The sequence below is a fragment of the Pristiophorus japonicus genome, chromosome 26 (assembly GCF_044704955.1).
Source record: "Pristiophorus japonicus isolate sPriJap1 chromosome 26, sPriJap1.hap1, whole genome shotgun sequence".
NCBI lineage: Eukaryota > Metazoa > Chordata > Chondrichthyes > Pristiophoridae > Pristiophorus > Pristiophorus japonicus.
The window spans coordinates 18,493,429-18,515,817 of record NC_092002.1 but is presented as its reverse complement, the minus strand read 5'-3'; the positions used below and the strand labels follow the sequence as shown (position 1 = coordinate 18,515,817).

The window sequence follows — 22,389 nt, the reverse complement described above, 5'->3', positions numbered from 1 at the left end:
CCTCTGGGTGGTGCTAACGGGGCGCAATGGCATTTTCGCCCAAGCGAGGGGGCGATAGTGCCTCTCAGGAAATCTCACCAAAGGTTTGGGGGGTCGATGTCCCAGCAGCACAGTGCCCCGGACATAATCACCATGCGTGCCGAACTACTTTGTGCTCTGCAGGGGAAATTGCTCCACATAGCGGCCAACTCTTCTGTCGGCCCAACAATGGCGGTTCTTGCGATGACCAGCTTGCCTTCATGCAGCCCAGCACTCTGTTATGGGTGCCGGGCTGTTGGCCAGGTTGATTGCCTCCCTGGTGGCCCAGTGGCAACCACCAAAGGGTGCAGAGTGCCTTTAATTGAGGGGCATTGTAGCGTGTCAGCACTATGCGGAGCAGTCACAAAGCTTTGCGCTTTCGAGCATACAGAGCGCTGGAGGCAGCGCTCCATCTCCTTTGAGGGGTGCACATGCCCAATTCTGCGTCGGCGGCTGGACTTCTGGGCCGAGCGTTAAAAGTCCCAGCCTGGAAAGTTACCGTCCCCAATCGGGGCGAGAGGCAATTTTGGCCCCTCTGTTTAAGTGCATTCTGTTTAATGCCACTCTATGCACGACCACCAATTGTGGAGCATTTAAAATCAGGGATGTTCAAATGGCCAGAATAGGCGGAGTGCAGAGGTCTCAGGGAGTTTATAGGGCTGGAGGAGATTACAGAGATAGGGAGGGGCGAGGCCATTGAAGGATTTGAAAACAAGGATGAGAATTTTAAAATCAGGGTGTTGCTTAACTGGGAGCCAATATAGGTCAGCGAACACAGGGTAGATGACGAGAGCAGAATTTGTGGCACAGCTGTTGATACAGTGGGGCTGATTTTCATCTCTGTTTTTGGATGGGAACAGGTTGATAGTGTGCTGCGAATTGCTGCACAGCACTTACCACCCCATTCCCATTGAAATTTTGAGCACCACCATTTTGTTAGGGTCCTTCCGACATTACAACAATTTTGTTGGTATCCTTCCTATATTACAACAGTGAACACACTCCAAAAGTACTTCATTGGCTGAAAAGCACTTTGGGATGTCCGGTAGTTGTGAAAGGCGCTGTATAAATGCAAGTCTTTTGTTTTTTCTTCCACATGGGTGGCTCAGTTGCCCATCGAAAACATTTAGCCCATGCAGATTGGAGTCCTGTGACGTACATAGGACGCCGTTGTGATTTTGGGCTTCCCTTTGGAGTATAAACCACAAAAGTAGGATAATATGAAGACTCATGGTTAGAAATTTAATTTTGAATGTAAGGCAGGACTTGTATCTTTTTCACTTTTGCTATTTGACCCATTTAATAAAAAAGCTAGCCAGTTAGTAATGAGCTTATGTTTTATAGGCTTTGATTTCACAGTGAAACCAAATGTTACGTGAAAAGATAAATTAAGTGCTATTTATTTTGCAGCTATGGTAACTTTATCCTGTTTGAGGACTTTTGTCCTTTTGGAAGTATAGAGATTGAAATCACAGCTCCCTCCCAGTATTACAACCGAATACAGCATTATAAGGCCGAGCCACCGTGGATCTTTTCCAACACTGGACTGTACAATAACCTATCACTGATTGTCTATCAGGGCCTTATCCATGGACTGTTGTGGCTGCATACCACCTATTATAGAGTAAGAAAATTTGCTAAGCTAACCCATATTATTGATTATAGAGGGCTAAGTTTACAAAAATGATAGCGACTTGAATAAGATTGTTTGGGGGATTCTACCATGCAGGAGTAATTACAGCACCAATGAAAAATGGAGTAGTAATAGAAACATTTTTATGCATAAGGAAGCCATGCTTATCCCTCAGGTCAAAAAAAACCTCATGGGCAAATAAAAGCCAAGTGGCTAAATGGTGATAAATTAAACTAAAGCAGAAATATTTTCCAGGTACAAGGTAAGTCTCAAGAAAACGGGGATAGGTATCAGATTCAGTTGCTGGCAACAAAATCCATTGGAATTTGCCAAAATAATATTGAAAAATGGGATAGTGGATAGGTTCTGACAGTAACAGCATGGCCTTTTTAGCTATTTAAGAGTGAGAGAGTCATCAAAAGTTAGGAGTAAGAGAGTCATCAAAGACTGTCAAAGATTTGGGTGGAATCCATAGCTAAAGTTTTCAATGATTACTTTTCATCATTCTTCACTACGGCAGGCGATGCAGAATTTCCAGTGTTGTTACATAAGAACAGAAGAAATCGGAGCAGGAGTAGGCCATACGGCCCCTCGAGCCTGCTCCGCCATTTTATACGATCTTGGCTGATCCGATCATGGACTCAGGTCCACTTCCCTGCCCAATCCCCATAACCGCTTATTCCCTTATCGGTTAAGAAACTGTCTATCTCTATCTTAAATTTATTCAATGTCTCAGCTTCCAGAGCTCTCTGAGGCAGCGAATTCCACAAATTTACAACCCTCTGAGAAAATAAATTTCTCCTCGTCTCAGTTTCAAATGGGCAGCTCCTTATTCTAAAGTTATGCTCCCTAGTTCTAGTCTCCCTTATCAGTGGAAACATCCTCTCTGCATGCACCTTGTCAAGCCACCTCATAATTTTATACGTTTCGATAAGATCACCTTTCAGTCTTCTGAATTCCAATGAGTAGAGGCACAACCTACTCAACCTTTCCTCATAAGTCAACCCCCTCATCTCCGGAAATCAACCTAGTGAACCTTCTCTGAATTGCCTACAAAGCAAGTATATCCTTTCGTAAATATGGAAACTAAAAATGCATACAGTATTCCAGGTGTGGCCTCACCAATACCCTGTATAACTGTAACAAGACTTCCCTGTTTTTATACTCCATCCTCTTTGCAACAAAGGCCAAGATTCCTTTGGCCTTCCTGATCACTTGCTGTACCTGCATACTATCCTTTTGTGATTCATGCACGAGTACCCCCAGGTCCCGCTGTACTGCAGCACTTCGCAATCTTTCTCCATTTAAATAATAACTTGCTCTTTGATTTTTTTCTGCCAACACTTTCCAACATTATACTCCATCTGCCAAATGTTTGCCCATTCACTTAGCCTATCTATGTCCTTTTGCAGATTTTCTGTGTCTTCCTCAGATATTGCTTTTCCTCCCATCTTTGTATCGTGAGCAAACTTGGCTATGTTACACTCGGTCCCTTCTTCCAAGTCGTTAATATAGATTGTAAATAGTTGGGATCCCAGCAATGATCCCTGCGGCACCCCACTGATTGGCAACACGAGAATGAACCATTTATCTCGACTCTCTGTTTTCTGTTCGTTAGCCAATCCATGCTAATATATTACCCCCAACACTGTGAACTTTTATCTTGTGCCGTAACCTTTTATGTGGCACCTTGTCAAATGCCTTCTGGAAGTCCAAATACACCACATCCACTATTTCCCCTTTATCCACCCTGTTAGTTACATCCTCAAAGAACTCCAGCAAATTTGTCAAACATGACTTCCCCTTCATAAATCCATGCTGATTCTGCCTGACCGAATTATGCTTTTCCAAATGTCCTGCTACTACTTCTTTAATAATGGACTCCAATATTTTTTCCCAACCACAGATGTTAGGCTAACTGATTTCCTGCTTTTTGTCTGCCTCCTTTTTTAAATAGTGGTGTTACATTTGCAGTTACATAGTGGTTATGCTGCAATCAAATGTGCAGAAATGAATGTAGAAATAGTTCTTGCTAGAATTAGGGCTCTTAAAGCAGATGATGCTACTGATTCTGATGGCATTCATCTTAGGGTGCTGAAAGAAATAGTCTGTATTAGGTGAGCCACTGGCTCATATATTTAACAACTCAATGAGATCTGGAATTGTTCTCATGGATTAGAGAAAGGTCAAATGCTGCCTTGATGTCAATGGCAGTCACTCCCACCTCACCTCTGGAATTCAGCTCTTTTCTCCATGTTTGAACCAAGGCTGTAATGAAGCCTGGAGCCGAGTGGCCCTGGCGGCATCCAAACTGTGCATCGGTGAGCAGGTTATTGGAAATTGCCACTTGATAGCACTGTCAAAGACATCTTCCATCACTTCTGATGATTGAGAGTAGACTGATGGGGCGGTAATTGGCTGGATTGGATTTAGAAACATAGAAACATAGAAATCTACAACGCAGAAGGAGGCCATTTCAGCCCATCGTGTCCGCGCCTGCTGACAAAGAGCCGCATGGCCCTTGGTCAGCAGCCCTAAAGGTTACATATAAATTTGTCCTGCTTTTTGTGGACAGGACATAGCTGGGCAGTTTTCCACATTGTTGGGTAGATGCCAGTGTTGTAGCTGTACTAGAGCAGCTTGGCTAGAGGCGCGGCTAGTTCTGGAGCACAATCTTCAGCATGACAGGTGGAATCTTGTTCGGGCCCATAGCCTTTGCTGTATCCAGTGCGCTAAGCCGTTTCTTGATATCACACGGAGTGAATCAAATTGTCTGAAGACTGACTTCTGTGATGAAGGGGACCTCCGGAAGAGGCCGATATGGATCATCCACTTGGCACTTCTGGCTGAAGATGGTTGCAAATGCTTCGGCCTTGTCTTTGCGTTCTGGAAACGTCATCATTGAGCATGGGGATATTCATGGAACCTCCTCCTCCCATTAGTTGTTTAATTGTCCACCACCATTCACAACTGGATGTGGCAGGACTGCAGAGTTTTGAACTGATCTGTTAATTGTGGGGTCGTTTAGCTCTGTTTATAGCATGCTGCTTCCGTTGTTTAGCCTGTGTTGTCCTGTGTTACATCTTCCCCAGGTTTATACCTCATTTTTAGGTAGGCTTGGTGCTGCTCCTGGTATATTCTTCTGCACTCCTCATTAAACCAGGGTTGGTCCCCTGGCTTGATGGTAATGGTAGAGTGAGGAATATGCCGGGCCAAGAGATTGCAGATTGTGGTGGAATACAATACTGCTGCTGCTGATGGTCCACAGTGCCTCATGGATGCCCAGTTTTAGAGCTGCTAGATCTGTTCTGAATCTATCTAATTTAGTATGGTCATCATGTGACACAGCACGATGGAGGGTGTCCTCCGTGTGAAGACGGGACTTCGTCTGCACAATCACTGTGCGGTGGTCACTGCTACTAATGCTGTCATTGGTGAGGATGAGGTCAAGCAGGTTTTTCCCTCATCTTGATTCTCTGACCTTCTGCCACAGACCCACTGTGGCAGCTATGTCCTTCAGGACTTGGCCAGCTGGATTAGTAGTGCTGCAGAACAGAGAGACCTGGGGGACCTTGTGCATGAAACACAAAAAGTAGTTATGCAGGAACAGCAAGTAATCAGGAAGGCAAATGGAATGTTGGCCTTTATTGCAAGGGGGATAGAGTATAAAAGCAGCGAGTATAAAAGCTGCTACAACTGTATTAGTGAGGCCACACCTGGAGTACTGCGTACAGTTTTAGTCTCCGTATTTAAGGAAGGATATATTTGCATTAGAGGCTGTTCAGAGAAGGTTCACCAGGTTGATTCTGGCGATGAGGTGGTTGACTTATGAGGATAGGTTGAGTAGGTTGGGTCTATGCACATTGGAGTTCAGAAGAATGAAAGGTGATCTTATTGAAATTTATAAGATAATGAGGGGGCTCGACAAGGTGGATGCAGAGAGGATATTTCCACATAGGGAAAATTAAAACTAGGGGACATAGTCTCAGAATAAGGGGCCGCCCATTTAAAACTAAGATGAGGAGAAATTTCTTCTCTCAGAGGGTTGTAAATCTTTGGAATTCTCTGCCCCAGAGGCTGGGTCAATGAATATATTTAAGGCGGAAATAGACAAGAGTTTTGAGCAATAAGGGAGTAAAGGGTTATGGGGAGCATGCAAGGAAGTGGAGCTGAGTCCATGATCAGATCAGCCATGATTTTATTGAATGGCGGAGCGGGTTCGAGGGCCCAAATGGCCTACTTCTGCTCCTATTTCTTATGTTCTTATGGTGCTACCGAGCCACTCTTGGTGATGGGCATTGAGGTCCCCCACCCAGAGTACATTCTGTGCCCTTGCTACCCTCAGTGCTTCTTCCAAGTGTTCAACATGAAGGAAGGAGTACTGATTCATCAGCTGAGGGAGGGCGGTAGGTGGTAATCAGCAGGAGGTTTCCTTATCCATACTTGACCTCAAGCCATAAGAATTCATTGGGTTCAGAGTCAATGTTGAGGACTCCCAGGGCCATTCCCTCCTGGCTGTATACCACTGTGCCGCCACCTCGGGTGGGTCTGTATTGCCGGTGGGATAGGACATACCCAGGGATGGTGATGGAGACGTCTGGAACATTGGGGGAAGTTTTGCTTCTGTGAGTATGCCTATGTCAGGCTATTGCTTGATTAGTCTGATGGACAGCTCTCCCAATTTTGGCAGATGTTAGTTAGGAGGACATTGCAGGATCGACTGGGCTGGGTGTGCCGTTGTGTCCAAAGTCGAGGTCGATACCGGGTGGTCCGTCCAGTTTTATTCATATTATTTTTTCTTGTAGTGGTTTGTACAACTGAGTGGCTTGCTAGACCATTTCAGAGGGCAGTTAAGAGTCAACCAGATTGCTTTGAGTCTGGAGGCACATATAGGCCAGACCAGGTAAGGCTAGCAGATTTCCTTCCCTAGTACTGTAGGTGTGGGCTAACGATAGGTCTACATGGGCAGTCTTGTTTGTGGATCTTGTGAAGGAGATAGAAGCAGGTTTTGAGGGGCTGAGGAACTATGAGGCTATGGAGGGAAGATCTCCAGAGGAGATGAGTTCAGTGACAGTCTTGGAAACGATGGCTTGATGTTTGGTAGTGGGGTCATGGTCTAGGGGGAGATAGGAGGAGGTATCAGAGAGTTGGCATTCAACCTCCGTAAGGTAGGTCTGTTCGCCAAACAACAACAGCGCCACCCTTAAAGTGCAGATTGGGTGACCGCTTTGAGGAACACCTCCATTCAGTCTGTAAGCGTGACCCCGAGCTTCCTATCGTCTGTCACTTTAATTCTCCAACTCTGACCTCTCATTCCTCGTCCTCTTACAATATTCCAATGAAGCTCAAAGTAAGCTCAAGGAACAGCACCCTATCTTTTGATTAGGCATTTTACAGCCTTCTGGACTCAACATTAAGTTCAACAATTTCAGATCCTAACCTCTGTCCCCTTTTTTTTCACATGGCAGCTGTTGATGATTCTACCATTCCCATTTACACCTCTTCTGGATTCATCCTTTTGTTTCTTTGATTGTCCCATTACCATCCCCTTTTGCTTTGTACTATCATGCCGTTTGCCATTTAATCACTTTTGCATTCCACCCTGTCACACACCTTCCATTTTGTTCTTTCCTCCCCTCCCCTTATGCATGTCTCTGCACGTATAAAATCTGTTACACCTCTAAATTTTTCCAGTTCTGACGAAAGGTCATCGACCTGAAACATTAACTCTGTTTCTTTCTCCATAGATACTGCCTGACCTGCTGAGTATTTCCAGCATTCTCCGTTTTTATTTCAGATTTCCAACATTGAACATAGGAACAGGAGTAGGCCATATGGCCACTCGAGCCTGCTCCGCCATTCAATAAGATCCATAATTTTATGCTTTTGTAAATAAGAGACATCCTTTACCCACACCCAAAGTAGATCTTTTCATATGAAAATAAGGGCCCTAAGGCCTGCTTGAGGTTTCTGCTTTAAGATGGGTTCACCCTGAGGCAGCCCATGGGTATACTCGGAAACTAGCGCTAGGGATCGCCTGCAACAATAAAAGTAAATTATTTACCTGAATGTGGGGGGGTGAGGAGCTAGAGTGCTCCTCCCGACTGCACGTTAGCAACTCCATCCCAATTGCCACCGCTTCAGGCCTCAAGATTGCCAACTTCTAATCTTGCTCTCTGCACACACCCCTGCCCCACTCTTCTCCCCTAGCCCCAACCTCCAGGCTTTGCGATCTCTCTCCACCTCCTTGCCCAGCCCCAACCTCTGTGGTTCCCTACCCCGATCTCCCTCTATCTCTGGCCTGGCCGTCATGCTCCCTGTTGCCTGATCTCCCTTCACCCTGGCCCCGAGATCCCCGGTCCCCGATCTAATTCCTTCCTAGTCCCGAACTCCAGGCTCCCTGACCCGTGACCTGTCTGCAATCTCGCCCGAGGCTGAGTAGCTGCCGCATGGGGCCCGCGATCTCCTTTGAAGTCCAATCTTCTTCCACCGAGACCCCCCCGGCTCCCGGCCGCGCCCTCGAGGTCTACTGCTTCCACAAATCCACAATGCTCCCCCCAGGGACCACTTAACTGTGGGCACTGCTAGCACCACTTAGCTTCTTGACCTCTTCCTGCAATGCCATTTATACGAGAATGAGCTCAGAGGTCCAAGTAGTACATTGTTGGTGGCCTTGTGGTTCCACGGGTAGTGATGTGGCCATTACACAAGGATTACACACATCAGTGCCCTCTAACACTAATGCATATTGGAGTTTGCCAGGTCATGGGGAGGTGTAGGGGCATCTCATTTGCATGGGGCTGGTGGATGAAGTTGCCACTTGGAGCTCTTCTTTAGCACCCATCTTCTCAAAGTACCATGAAACTGAGGAGAGATGACCCACACATAGGAGGGTGGGGTAGGAGTGGCGTTGTCCATCTGCCCTCTCACCCCATGGCTCCAATCCCCACGGGGGAGTAGTTCAATTCAGGATGTATTTTTTTCATTGTCTTCTTCGGAAGTCTAGGGCCTTGCCAGGTGGGGTTCAATGTGCCCTTGCGGCACCTGTCTCAGCATACGAGCAATCATTGAAATGGTTTCAGGTATTCCCATCCCTGGTTCCGTCCCTTCATTTGACTTGTAAGGGACAAACAAAAATTCCACCCATTACAAGACAATGCAAAAAGTGACAAATATGGCTGGTCTCCCCTTATTGAGGGTTTCACTGTTCTGCCTCCAACTTATGGCAGGAGACCAGTAGAAACACCATGGAATTTCAGGGCCGAACAGTTTTATGTTAAACAATAAATGGCTTTAATGATGTAACATATTGTAGTTTTGTTGATTGCAATCCAGCTGATGGCTTATTGATTTATTTCCTTTCAGCCATATGCTGATTCAGTTGAAGATCTGACATGGAGGTGGTGGAAACTGTCACGGGAAGCTCGGGTAGGATGTACAATATTATTGTTGGAAAACAATTTCTGAAATACAAAGACAATTCTGAAGCAAATATGCATCTGGTCAATGGTGAAGGACAGTTTGTAATTATAATCTTCAGAATGCAACAGCAGCCTTTACCCCCTCTTTTCCAAGATTATATTTTCAAATGAAAATTAGGAAGTTAATTTGTTCCTGCAGTGTATTAAAATTCTTATACGAGCCATACACTCCCGTGAAAATTGCTATGTAAACATTTCCTATGGTCTGATCAGATAGAGCCAGCATGGATTTGTAAAGGGTAAGTTATATCTAACGAACCTTGTGGAATTTTTTGAGAAGCTCACAAAATTGGTAGATAAGGGAATGTCTATGGATGTTAGTTATATAGACTTCCAGAAGGCATTTGATACGGTTCCATGCGATAGGCTGTTAGCAAAAATGAAAGTGCATGGAATTGGAGACAACCTTTTGACATGGGTGGGGAATTGGTTAGAAGGTAGGACACAAAGTGTATGGACAATAGGTATATGCTATAATTGGCAGGATGTGAGTATTGTGTCCAATTCTGGGCACCACACTTTAGGAAGGATGTGAAGGCCTTAGAGAGGGTGCCGAAAAGATTTCCGAGAATGATTCCAGAAATGAGGGACTTCAGTTATGTTGATAGAATGGAGAAGCTGGGGTTGTTCTCCTTGCAGCACAGAAGATAGAGGTGTTCAAAATCATGAGAGATCTGGACAGAGTAGATAGAGATAAACTGTTCCTATTGGCAGAAGGGTGGAGAACCAGAGGTCATAGATTTAAGATGATTTGGGAAAAGAACCAATTCTTTTTATGCGGCGCATGATTAAGATCTGGAATGCACTGACTGGTGGAGGCAAACTCAATTTTATCTTTCAAAAGGGAGTTGGATAAGTATCTGAAGGGAAAAGGAATTGCAGGGCTATGAGGAAAGGTCAGGGGAGTGGGACTAGCTGAGAGTTAGCACAGGCTCGATGGGCCAAATGCCCTTCTTCTATGCTGTAACCATTCTATGATTCTATGACCGCATCTCTGGGCAATGTACCTCAGAAAGAATATTTTGACCTTGGAGGCAGTGTAGTGCAGATTCACCAGAATGATACCAGGGCTTAGAGGGTACAAAGACAAGTTGCATAGATTAGGATTTTATATCCTCAATTATAGAAGATTAGGGTGTGAGCTAATTGAGATGTTTAAGATGATCGAAGGATATGATAGAATAGATAGAGAGAAACTCTTTCTCATTTTGGATGTAGGTCATTATGATGATCAAAACGTACAGCAGCATCAAACTGAAAACAGGACATTCTATGACTCCAGTTAAAGCCATGTGGTTCAATCCTGAAGTTGATGTTCATTTTTACTGCTGGCAAAATACACTGAAAATGGACGAACACTATCCCACATGCATATTCTATAAAATAATACAGGCTGATATGAGTTTCAAGGATGCAACTCATCTTGGGGTGCGAATAACATTGAGTTATGATTTGCAGTGTCATCTAAACCTTTAGCAAGTTACCACTTTGTAACATAGTACAGCCTTTATGTTACGTAATGTGAGTAGTATCACCAATCCCCACCCCCCTCCCTAAAAAAGAACCTCACCTAATGAAAACTGAATTTTTATTTTCATGCTATTTTTTATCTTCCTATTCAAGGATTTCTACTTCTTTCTGGCCAGTAATAAACTCTCGAAGGGCAGCTTCTATGTGGAAGCATATGATTACCGGGAGGTCTATAAAGGTGAATATTATGCGTTGCCTTCTGTTATTTACCTGGACAAAGGAAAAGTGTATGAGTTCATCATCTACCTCACTGTGAACTCTGGTGAGTTGAAACATTTAGCCAGAATTACCTCATAATGATATAGTATATATTATATATTATAAACTGAATTCGGGATCCCTACGGGTGTGCACGAGGTGCGCATGAGCCCTTGGGGCCCCGCAAGTTCTGGGTTTAGGCTTGCACTGAAACCCGGAACTTGCAATCTGTCAAAAATCCTCTTGACAGATCGTATGAATCTCAAGCAAATGAGCATTCACAGGCAGAGAATTGGGCTATTTTCCTAACTTCTGCCCAACGAATGCCTGTGAAATTCTTACGTCTGGTAAGGCCTGCTTTTACAGCGTAAGAGTTTAAAAAAATAGAAAAATAAAATGTTTTCACTTATTCATATATTAAAAACCCTCCAGTTAAAATATATTTTAAAAAATTCAAAAAATTAATTTTTGTTTAAAATATTTAATTAAATGGCATTCTAATTAATTTTAAATATGTGACGTGTTTTTTTATTTATTTCATGTGTTTTTGTATTTTGGGGGGTATTCCCATTCATACTTATAGCAGCTCTATACAAATAGAATTACCATACATATGAAATGGGCTTCCCTCTACTTTCATTGGTTGGGCCGGCCCATGTGATCCCAGGCACGCTTGCGAAACGCAAGTCGCTGAACCTCGCGGATCACCAGGAAAGATTATTTCCGGTCAGAGGCTTACCCCGTGGGAAGCCTCCGACCATAATTTCTGCATCATTGAGTCTAAGCATCAGGTTCCTACTTAAAAGAAATGATGTAGCTTTAAAATAAGTTTATTTGTGTTGGGTTATTTTATTTGAAAAATCTTATTTAAATACTGAATGCTGATGAAGTTATCAGGTCCACAGGCTGGGAACGTGGGAACAGCTACCGATTACAGAGAAGGCAAATTAACACGAGTCTGGATTTTGCGTTTGGCAGTGTAACTAAGGATTACACCACTGACATCCGAACCAAATGCGCACTTATCTGCTGCGAGCTCTTCTCCGAGAAATTTCTCTCAGGTGCTGCAGAGTAGCTGCGGATCCAACGGGTGCACTGTGTGTGGAAACGTATCTGGGATTATGTGGGCTGGTGCTCCAATCAGCAAACAGAAGATACTCTCATTAATATTATTAGAGATCATAGGGCTATTCTCCAATTAAACTTCAGTACTTCAAAAATGTACTTAATTTTGTGATTTTAGGGTCTCGGGTGTTTCAAAAAATAGTATGGATCGTTTGAAATTGTGGTGCTTTATACTGATTTAGAGCAAGTTACATTGTCAATAATCTAGATTGAAAATCATCACTACCCTTCTGGACTACACACAACCAAGTTTTCTCCAATTAGAATGCTTCCATCCAGAGAGGACCGACCCCAGACCTGCTGCAGGTAGAGCTGGAGAAGTTTTCTCTCTGCAAAGCAAATTTGAAGTGTGACTTTCTTATACAGATTGGAATTCCTGTAGGCTCTGGGAACTATGCTCGATCTTCCATAATATGCATTTCAAAATCGTCTAAGCAAATCATTTATCTTTTCATGTATAAATTGGAAAGCTGTATTTGTAGTGTACGGAGAAAGTCAGACTGAACACTGTGAGCTCAAAGTGAAGTGTGACCTTAGCCTTTTATTGCAGGTCTCCAGAGTGCCTCTCCAACCTGTGAAGCCTACCTAAATACCTGTGCTCCCGAGGGATTATCCCATAATCCCTCGGGACTCCGGGGAATGAGCCCTCTGGTGGCTGTACAGAGTAAATACAAGTCCACATATATAACAACACTCCCCCCCCCGCCCCCCCAAAGTCAATAGTGCAACTATTTACAATGTGAGTCGACCTGGAGCCCTTCTTGCCCTGGTTGATCGTCTCGGTGTGAAAGCTGGTGTTGTTGAATCATTTGTTGGGCCCTCGCTGGGCTGCTGTGCAACTGGCCTTGCTGGGCTGCCTGATGTGTTGGGCCCTGCAGGGCTGCTGTGGATGATGGATTCTGCTTCGTGGTCAACCGTGGTGTCGGTTGCCATTGGTGTGTTGGGGGATCAAAAAAGGTAGGGTCCAAGGTGGGTTTGCTTAGGGTAGTCCGTGAATCTGAGTTTGATTTGGTCCAAGTGTTACCAGTGAATGAGTCTATTTGAAAGTTTGACCCGAAACACCCTGCTCCCCTCTTTGGCCACGACAGTGCCGGGAAGCCACTTTGGACCTTGTCTATAATTTAAAACAAATACAGGATAATTGATTTCAATCTCAAGTGACACATTTGCACTATCATGGTATGCATTTTGTTGAAGCCCCATGCTCTCTACCTGTTCATGTAGATCAGGGTGAACTAACGAGAGCCTTGTCTTAAGTGCTCTTTTCATGAGCAGTTCAGCAGGTGGGATCCCAGTGAGTGAGTGTGGTCTCGTGCGGTAGCTAAGCAGGACTCGGGATAGGCGAGTCTGCTGTGAGCCTTCAGTTACCCTCTTCAAGCCTTGCTTAATGGTTTGCACTGCTCTCTCTGCCTGACCATTGGACGCTGGTTTAAACGGGGCAGATGTGACATGTTTGATCCCGTTACGGGTCATGAATTCTTTGAACTCAGCACTGGTAAAACATGGCCCGTTGTCGCTCACCAGAACATCAGGTAAGTCATGAGTGGCAAACATGATCCGCAGGCTTTCAGTAGTGGCAGCGGACATGCTAGTCGACATTATCTCACATTCAATCCACTTGGAGTATGCGTCTACAACCACAAGGAACATTTTACCCAAGAACGGGCCTGTATAGTCGACGTGTACCCTAGACCATGGTTTGGAGGGCCAAGACCATAAACTTAGCGGCGTCCCTGGGCACATTGCTTAACTGCGAGCATGTATTACATCTGTGAACGCAGGACTCTAAGTCCGCATCGATACCGGGCCACCACACGTGGCTATCGCTTTCATCATTACGATGCCTGGGTGGGTACTGTGGAGGTCATTGATGAAGGTGTCTCTGCCCTTCTTGGGGACCACTACTTGATTGCCCCACAGAAGGCAGTCTGCCTGTATAGACATTTCATCTTAGGAACAGCTTTATCTCTTCCTACATTTCCACTGGGACACTGGACCAGCTCCCGTGAAGCACACAGGTTTTGACTAGAGATAATAGGGGGTCCTGGCTTGTCCAGGTTTTGATCTGCCAGGCAGTGACGGGTGATTGCTCACTCTCAAATGCTTCCATAACCATGGCTAGATCTGCGGGCTGCGCCATTTCCACCCCCGTGGTGGGCAATGGCAGCCTACTGAGAGCATCGGTGCAGTTTTCTGTGCCAGGCCTGTGGCGGATGGCATAGTTGTATGTGGACAACGTGAGCACCCATATCTGGATGTGGGCTAATGCATTTGTATTTATCTCTTTACTCTCGAAAACAGGGATATAAATGGCTTATGGTCAGTTCCCAATTCGAATTTTAGCCCAACAAGTATTGATGCATTTTCTTTACCCCATAGACACATGCTAACGCTTCTTTTTCAATCATGCTATGGGCTCTCTTGGGCTTAGACAGACTCCTGGATGCATAAGCAACAGGTTGCAGTTTCCTGAAATGATTAGCTTGTTGCAATACACACCCAACGCCATATGACGACGCATCACATGCTAGTACCAAATGCTTACATGGATCATACAACTCAAGCAATTTGTTTGAGCATAACAATTTTCTCGCTTTTACAAAGGCATTTTCTTGCCTTTTGCCCCAAACCCATTCGCTCCCTTTTCGTAGTAAGACATGTAGTGGTTCTAGCAGGGTGTTGAGACCCAGTAAGAAGTTACCAAAGTAATTCAAGAGTCCCAGAAACGACCGCAGCTCCGTCACGTTCTGTGGCCTCGGTGCGTACTCGATTGCCTCCGTCTTTGCATTGGTGGGCCTGATGCCGTCCACCGCAATCCTCCTTCCCAAAAACTCCACTTCAGTCGGCAGGAAAATGCACTTCGAGCGTTTTAACCTGAGTCCCATGCGGTTGAGTTGACTAAGAACCTCTTCTGCAGGTGCTCGACTGTGTTCCGACCTGTGATCAAGATGTCGTCCTGGAAGACCACAGTGTTCGGGACCGACTTCAGTAAACTTTCCATGTTTCTCTGAAATATCGCCGCTGCTGATCGGATTCCAAACGGGCATCTGCTATATTATGCGTGTTGATGCAGGTGAGGGCCTTCGATGATTCCTCCAGTTCCTGCGTCATGTAGACTGAAGTTAGATCCAGCTTCGTCTACGTCTTTCCTCCTGCCAGCGTTGCAAAGAGGTCATCGGCTTTTGGTAGTGGATATTGGTCCTGCAGGGAGAAACGATTGATAGTTACTTGGTAATCGCCACAGATTCTGACAGTGCCGTCTCCCCTGAGGACTGGGACAATTGGACTGGCCCACTCGCTGAACTCAATTGGTTAGATGATGCCCTCTCTTTGTAGCCGGTCTAGCTCGATCTCTACCCTTTCTCTCATCATGTACAGTACTGCTCTCGCCTTGTGATGGATTGGTCGTGCCCCTGGAATTGGGTGGATCTGCACTTTTGCTCATTGGAACTTCCTGATGCCTGGTTCGAACAGCGAAGGAAATTTGTTTAAGACCTGGGCACACGAAGTGTCGTCAGCGGGCGATAGCGCTCGGATGTCGTCCCAGTTCTAGCGTATCTTTCTCAGCCAGCTCCTGCCAAGCAGCGTGGGACCATCGCCTAGTATCACCCAGAGTGGTAACTTGTGCACCGCTCCATCATAGTAGCACTGCCGATTACAGGAATCAGTTCTTTTGTGTAAGTTCTTAGTTTCATGCGAATTGGAGTTAAGACGGGCCTTGTTGCACCACAACCTTTCGAAAGTCTTTTTGCCCATGATGGACTGGTTTGCGCCCGTGTCCAGCTCCATTGACACCGGGAGTCCATTTAGTTCAACATTCAGCATTATCGGGAGACACTTCATGGTGAATGTGTGTACCCCATGTACCTCTGCCTCCTCTATCTGAGGCTCTGTTCCATCATGATCCTCCTCTGCAACATGGTGGTTTGCAGGTTTAACAGGCTTTGCAGCTCGCCTGCACACTCGTTGGAGGTGTCCATTATTCCTCAGACCTTGCAAATGTATCCTTTGAATCGGCATGAATGGAAAAGATGATCACCCCCGCAGCGCCAACAAGGTGTTAATGGCCTTGCATTCATCAATCTTGATGGTGGTCTCTGAGACATCTGCCCACATGTAGCTGCAGTTATGTGTGACCTGCCCTATATGTTATGATTCAAAAACAACATCACTTTGTTCACAGTACTTGTAGCAGCACGTGTGCTGAGAGATTTGCTTAGTATTGTCACTGGTGGCAATGAACGCCTGGGCTATCGCTATGGCCTTACTCAAAGTTGGGGTCTCTATAGTCAAAAGTTTGCGAAGTATGGTTTATTGGCCAATGCCAAGTACGAAAAAGTCTCTGAGCATGTGCTCCAAATGTCCTTCAAATTCGCAATGTCCTGCAAGGTGTCTTAGCTCGGCGATATAACTCGCCACTTCCTGGCCTTCAGATCTTTTGTAGGTGTAGAACCGGTGCCTCGCCATCCGAACGCTTTTCTTCGGGTTCAAATGCTCTTGGACCAGTGTGCACAAATCGTCGTACGATTCTCCGTGGGTTTCGCTGGGGTGAGCAGATTCTTCATGAGGCCATATGTTGGTGCCCCACAGACGGTGAGGAGGATCGCCCTTCGTTTGGCAGTGCTCTCTTCCCCATCCAGCTCGTTGGCCATGAAGTATTGGTCGAGTCGCTCCACAAAAGTTTCCCAATAGCTCCCTCTGAAAATTTCTCCAGGATGCCCACTGTTCTCTGCATCTTTGGGTTTTCTATCTGTATCTCGTTGCCAGTTGTAGTGTATGGAGAAAGAGTCAGACTGAATATTGTGAGCTCAAAGTGAAGTGTGACCTTAGTCTTTTATTGCAGGTCTCCAGAGTGCCTCTCCAACCTGTGAAGCCTCCTTAAATACCTGTGCTCTCGAGGGATTCCGGGCAATGAGCCCTCTGGTGGCTGTACAGAGTAAATACAAGTCCACATATATAACAATATTCACCACTTCGTATTACTGTTTAATCTTTCATTTTAATTAATGGAGTGTAATTCCTAAATTATCTTGTCAGGCGGTATCCCCTTATGCTGTGCTAAATGGAAAAAATCTATTTCATCATTTGTTTGAGAGATGCAACTAGTAACCATGCTGAATTGAGCAAATGGTTATGTGGCATGTACACACAGATCTAAATATCACACCCAGACCAGAACATACAGCTTAAGAAAAGATCAAAATTAAGAAAGCCCAATTGATGAATCAAAACACAGATCGCTCCTACTTCAGCTCACATAACCTGGACTCCAGCTATATTCTAAACTTCTAGGGCTGGATTTTCAGTTGTCTAACGCCTCAGTTAGCGGCCAGAGGGGATGTTAATGGGAAGGTAAGAGGTTACCGGCTGGGTGCACAGCGTTTAGCACCCCGACCGAAAATTCATTAGAGGCTCACCGGGGGCACAAACTAGTAGCACCTGACTGCTGATGATCACTCCAATCATGACGTATTCCTGGTGTAACACCTACGCTTGCGCCCCGGTCGGAAAATTAGGTGCGGCCACCTCATTTAGCAGCGGCTAAGAACAACGCCTGGAAAAACAGTCGGTACAGGCTTGTAGAGTCATTAACTGGTGGCTACTTAAAGGGATGAGGAAGCGCTTCCATTGGAGGTCACAGTCACGGTGAGCCTCCGAGTTTGCAGCGGCAGACAGACATACCAGTTGAACTTGAGAGAAACTTATTTCTAAAACTTTAATGGGGGAATTACTTGTTCGCCAGCGTCGCATTCTCTATGTTCTAGCAAGGCGTCATGAAGAGAGAAGGGCTGTTGGCCATGTTGGCAGCCGAAGGAGGAGTGCCCTAGATGTCGGGGCAGGAGGCCTTATCTCATACCTGGACGAGGAGCAGTATGTCAGAAGGCTACACTTCCGAAAGGAAGTCATGGCAGATATATGCCATCTCCTGCAGGAAGACCTCCAGCCTTACATCGGCACTAGGACTGCGCTGCCCGTCGCAATGAAGGTCACGGTGGCACTCAATTTCTATGTCTCCGGATCCTTCCAGGCTGCAGCAGGGACATATGCAGCATCTCACAATTCACAGCACGTCGCCTCATCCGTGATGTGACACAGGCTCTCTACACACATGTGGGTTTGCCAGGATAGCTGGTTTCCTGAGGGTGCAAGGAGCAATTGACTGCACGCTTGTGGCCTTGCAAAGCACCTTTGCAGAATGCTGAGATCTTCAGAAACAGAAATCTGCAACTGTTGCGACTACATGCTGCGCATCAGTAATGCTCGCTATCCTGGAAGCGCATCTGATGCATTTATCCTGTGGGAAGAGCACTGTGCCTTGACTGTTTCAGCCCCAAAGGCAAGGCCAAGGCTGGCTGGTCGGGGACAAGGGATACGGCCTGGCCACCTGGCTAATGACCCGCCTCCGCAACCCCACCACAGAGCTGGAGGAACGTTACAATGAGAACCATGTCGCCACCTGCAACATCATAGAGCAGACTATAGGGGTCCTGAAGCAGCGATTCCGATGGACTGCTCTGGAGGGAGATTCAATACTCCCCTCAACAGGTCTCACTATTCATTGTGGTGTGCTGCATGCTGCACAACTTGGCCATCATGAGGGCCCAGGCCTTGCCAGTGGGGCTTGCAGGCCCACCTCAGGAGGACGAGCAGGGTCAGGAGCAGGAACAGGAGCGTGCTGACGCCCTGAATGAACAGCAACATGACGAGGACCAGTAGCATCCACAGAGGAGCTAGTGTGCCAATGTTGGCAGCGGTAGGGCTATTCGGCGGCGGCTAATAAGGGAACACATCACTTAAGTGGAGTGCGCTGAGGGAATTAATAATGAGCACGTATTGAGGCACGATGATGCGATCTCTCTGTTACAAGTCAACAGCCATAACCCAGAGGCTGAATGAAATGTTCAACATTACATTTTATTGCAAACACATCCCTCAAACGACCCCAAAAATCCCACCCCCTCAAAGGAAACAAAACAGGGCACACGCCCCTTTAAATATTACAACAGATGAATAACATTCACAACATACGTACACAGACCCCACCCCCTCAAAGAAAACAAAATGGGGCACCACCCCTTCAAATAATACAACAGATGAATACCATTGAGACCTTTTCAAAATAGGATCCATGGCCACACCTTTCATCAGTGGGTCTTGCATAGACATTTCCCACCCCTCTGGCTCACCCACCTCCCTCACCTACTGCTCCTCCTTAATGGGTCATAACAACATAAGAAATAGGAGCAAGAGGAGGCCATCTAGCCCCTTGAGCCTGCTCCGCCATTCAATAAGATCATGGTTGTTCTGATCCTAGCCTCAACTCCACTTCCCCACCCGCTCCCCATAATCATTGACTCCCTTATCATTCGAAAATCTGTCTATCTCCACCTTAACTATATTCAAAGACCCAGCCTCCACAGCTCTCTGGGGTCAAAAACTCCAAAGATTCATGACTCTCTGAGAGAAGAAATTCCTCCTCATTTCCGTTTTAAAAGGGTGACCCCTTATTCTGAAACTATTCCCCCTAGTTCTAGATTACCCCATGAGGGGAAACATCCTCTCTACATCTACTCTGTCAAGCCCCCTCAGAATCTTATATGTTTCAATAAGATTGTCTCTCATTCTTCTAAACTCCAAGGAGTAGAGGCCCGACTGCTCAACCTTTCTTCATATGACAACCCCTTCATCTCAGGAATCAACATCGTGAACTTTCTCTGAACTGCCTCCAATGCAAGTATATCCTTCCTTAAATAAGGAGACCAAAACTGTACGCAGTACTCCAAGTGTGGTCTTATCAACACCCTGTACAGTTGGAGCAGGACTTCCCTACTTTTATACTCCATCCCCCTTGCAATAAAGGCCAGCATTCCATTTGCCTAACTGTTTACTTGCTGTACTTGCATGCTAACTTTTTGCGTTCGTGCACAAGAACCCTCAGATCCATCTGTACCACAGCATTTTGTAATCTCTCCCCATTTAAATAATAATTTGCTTTTTTATTTTCCTGCCAAAGTGGATAACCTCACATATTCCCACATTATACTCCATCTGCCAAATTTTTGCCCACTCACTAAGCCTATCTATATCCCTTTGTAGATTCTTTGCGTCATCCTCACAACTTGCTTTCCCACCTATCTTTGTATTATCAGCAAATTTGGCTCCAGCACTGATCCCTGCGGCACCCCACTAGTTACAGTTTGCCAACCTGAAAATGACCCATTTATCCAGATTCTCTGTTTTCTGTTAGTTAGCCAATCCTCTATCCATGCTAATATATTAACCCCAACCCTGTAAACTTTTATCTTGTGCAGTAACCTTTTGTACGGCACCTTATTGAATGCTTTCTGGAATCCAAATATACGCATCACTGGTTCTCCTTTATTCACCCCGCTCATTACATCCTCAAAGAACTCTAGCAAATTTGTCAAACATGATTTCCTTTTCATAAAACCATGCTGACTCTGCTTGACTGTATTATGATTTTCTAAATGTCCTGCTACTACATCCTTAATGATGGACTCCAGCATTTCCCCAATGTCAGATGTTAGCCTATAGTTTATAGTCTATAGTTTTCTGCTTTCTATCTCCCTACTTTCTTAAATAAAGGTGTTACATTTGTGGTTTTCCAGGGAATTTTGGTAGATTACAACCAATGCATCCACTATCTCTGCAGCCACTTCCTTTAAGACCCGAGGATGTATGCCATCAGGTCCAGAGGACTTGTCCACCTTTACTCCCATTAGCTTGACTAGTACTTTATCTCGAGTGATAGTCTCCCCCCGCAATAGCTCCTTGATTATCAATTATTGGGATGTTATTAGTGTCCTCTACCGATACAAAATATTTGTTCAAAGTTTCTGCCATTTCCCTGTTTCCCATTATTAATTCTCCAGTCCCATTCTCTAAGGGACCAACATTTACTTTAGCTACTTGTTTCCTCAGTGCCTACAGCAAGATCGCTTCAGGCATGATGTGTGTGTGAGGAAGACAGGACAGATGGCCGAGCACCATGCCCTGGACCAGCTCTGGGTCTGGAAAGCCCTGCTGCTGACAGCCCCACCTGAGAAATGGGCAGCAGCAGTGTTAGATAGCTGGGGTGCAAAAGCGGAATGGCAGTGTCAGAAGACCGAATGATGTCCTCCTGGGAGAGGACATCATGTTCCATCTCAACCGACAGCCTGCCATTTCCCCGGGGCAGAGCCTAGCATCCGGAGCAATCTGGTGGAGCGCAGATTGCTGGCCTTCCTCGGCACCGTTACCGCCCTGTTGGACTCATAGGGCCCCAGACACAATGGCAGCAGTAAGCGTTTGCGTGGCTTCAATGTGACCCTGAATCAGAGCAGCCAGCACGCACTGATGACATGGCAGAATGCAGGTGTTTGTGGTCTCAGCCTGCCGCTCAATGGCTACTGCCACGTCAGCCATGGCTCACGCCATCATGTCTTGGACCCCATGGTTACTTGTGGCTTCGAGCATCCATTGTAATCGACCAATGATGGGCTCGATGGGCCCCCGACCCACAAATGCCAAGGTTGCGATGGCCTCTGACACATTCAACGCATGTGCATCGACGCTCGGCGGAATCCTCACCAAGTTCACCGATGAGCTCGCAGTGCATCTGCATTGACTCCCTGGACATAGCCTCCAAGTCCAGGTGTTCATTTGCCTGGCTGTGAGCAGGACTCATGGGCTGACTTACCCGCCAGAGAGCTGCCACCAAATTTCCTTGTGCGCTAGGCGTTGCTGCAGGCCACTGGGGCCAGGAGCTTCAAGTTCAGCCAACCCCGGGGAAGACGGCCTCTTTGACCGAGGTGCTCTCCGCACTCTATTCAACTGTGGATGTCTCGCCCTGCCCCAGCACACTGGGCTCCACCTCCTCCTCCTCGTGGTCTGAAGACATAGGCTGACAGGCAGGCTGGCGCTATTCTGGCTCATCATCTGTAAGCACAATGTAACAGAAGTGCAGTTTTTAGTTGGGGATGGGGCAGGAAGGCAAGAAGAGAAGGGCATCGTTATTTTGGTTGCAGCATCTTGCAAGGCATGTGGCCTCAAGGCTAAGGGGACCCACACAAAATGGCCATCTCATTCACATACTGTCACTGTCGAGTGGGGGCTCTGCCTCCCCGCCCTCCAATGCCATGACTGCAGCATCCATGAGGCCATACACTTGCTCCTCCTTGTCAGTCAGGTCCTGGAGGTAGGGCAGATTTTGTGCGAAATTGTCCTGCAATGACAAAAGAAAAACGTTGTTAGTGGCTGTGTAGGTGCTGGTGTGCGACAGAAGGGTGCTCACGAGTAATATGGCGAAGTGTGCATATCGACATTTCATGCTGCATGGCATCACACAGTGGATATGTGAACTGTGGTTCTGGGGCACAAGCAACTACCAGTATTTATGAGACT

The 22,389-nt window shown here is 46.1% G+C and overlaps 1 protein-coding gene across 1 annotated transcript in view; it reads left to right on the top strand.

Annotated features, from left to right (window-relative positions):
• The first annotated feature begins 449 nt into the window (after positions 1-449).
• The window catches only part of LOC139239047 (cation channel sperm-associated auxiliary subunit gamma-like), a 138,525-nt gene continuing 116,585 nt past the window's right edge, over positions 450-22,389 (top strand). The window contains exons 1-4 of the mRNA XM_070867552.1: positions 450-538; positions 1,429-1,642; positions 9,017-9,079; positions 10,756-10,924. Of these exons, the coding sequence (XP_070723653.1) occupies positions 450-538; positions 1,429-1,642; positions 9,017-9,079; positions 10,756-10,924 (535 nt within the window). The remainder of the gene's footprint in view (positions 539-1,428; positions 1,643-9,016; positions 9,080-10,755; positions 10,925-22,389) is intronic.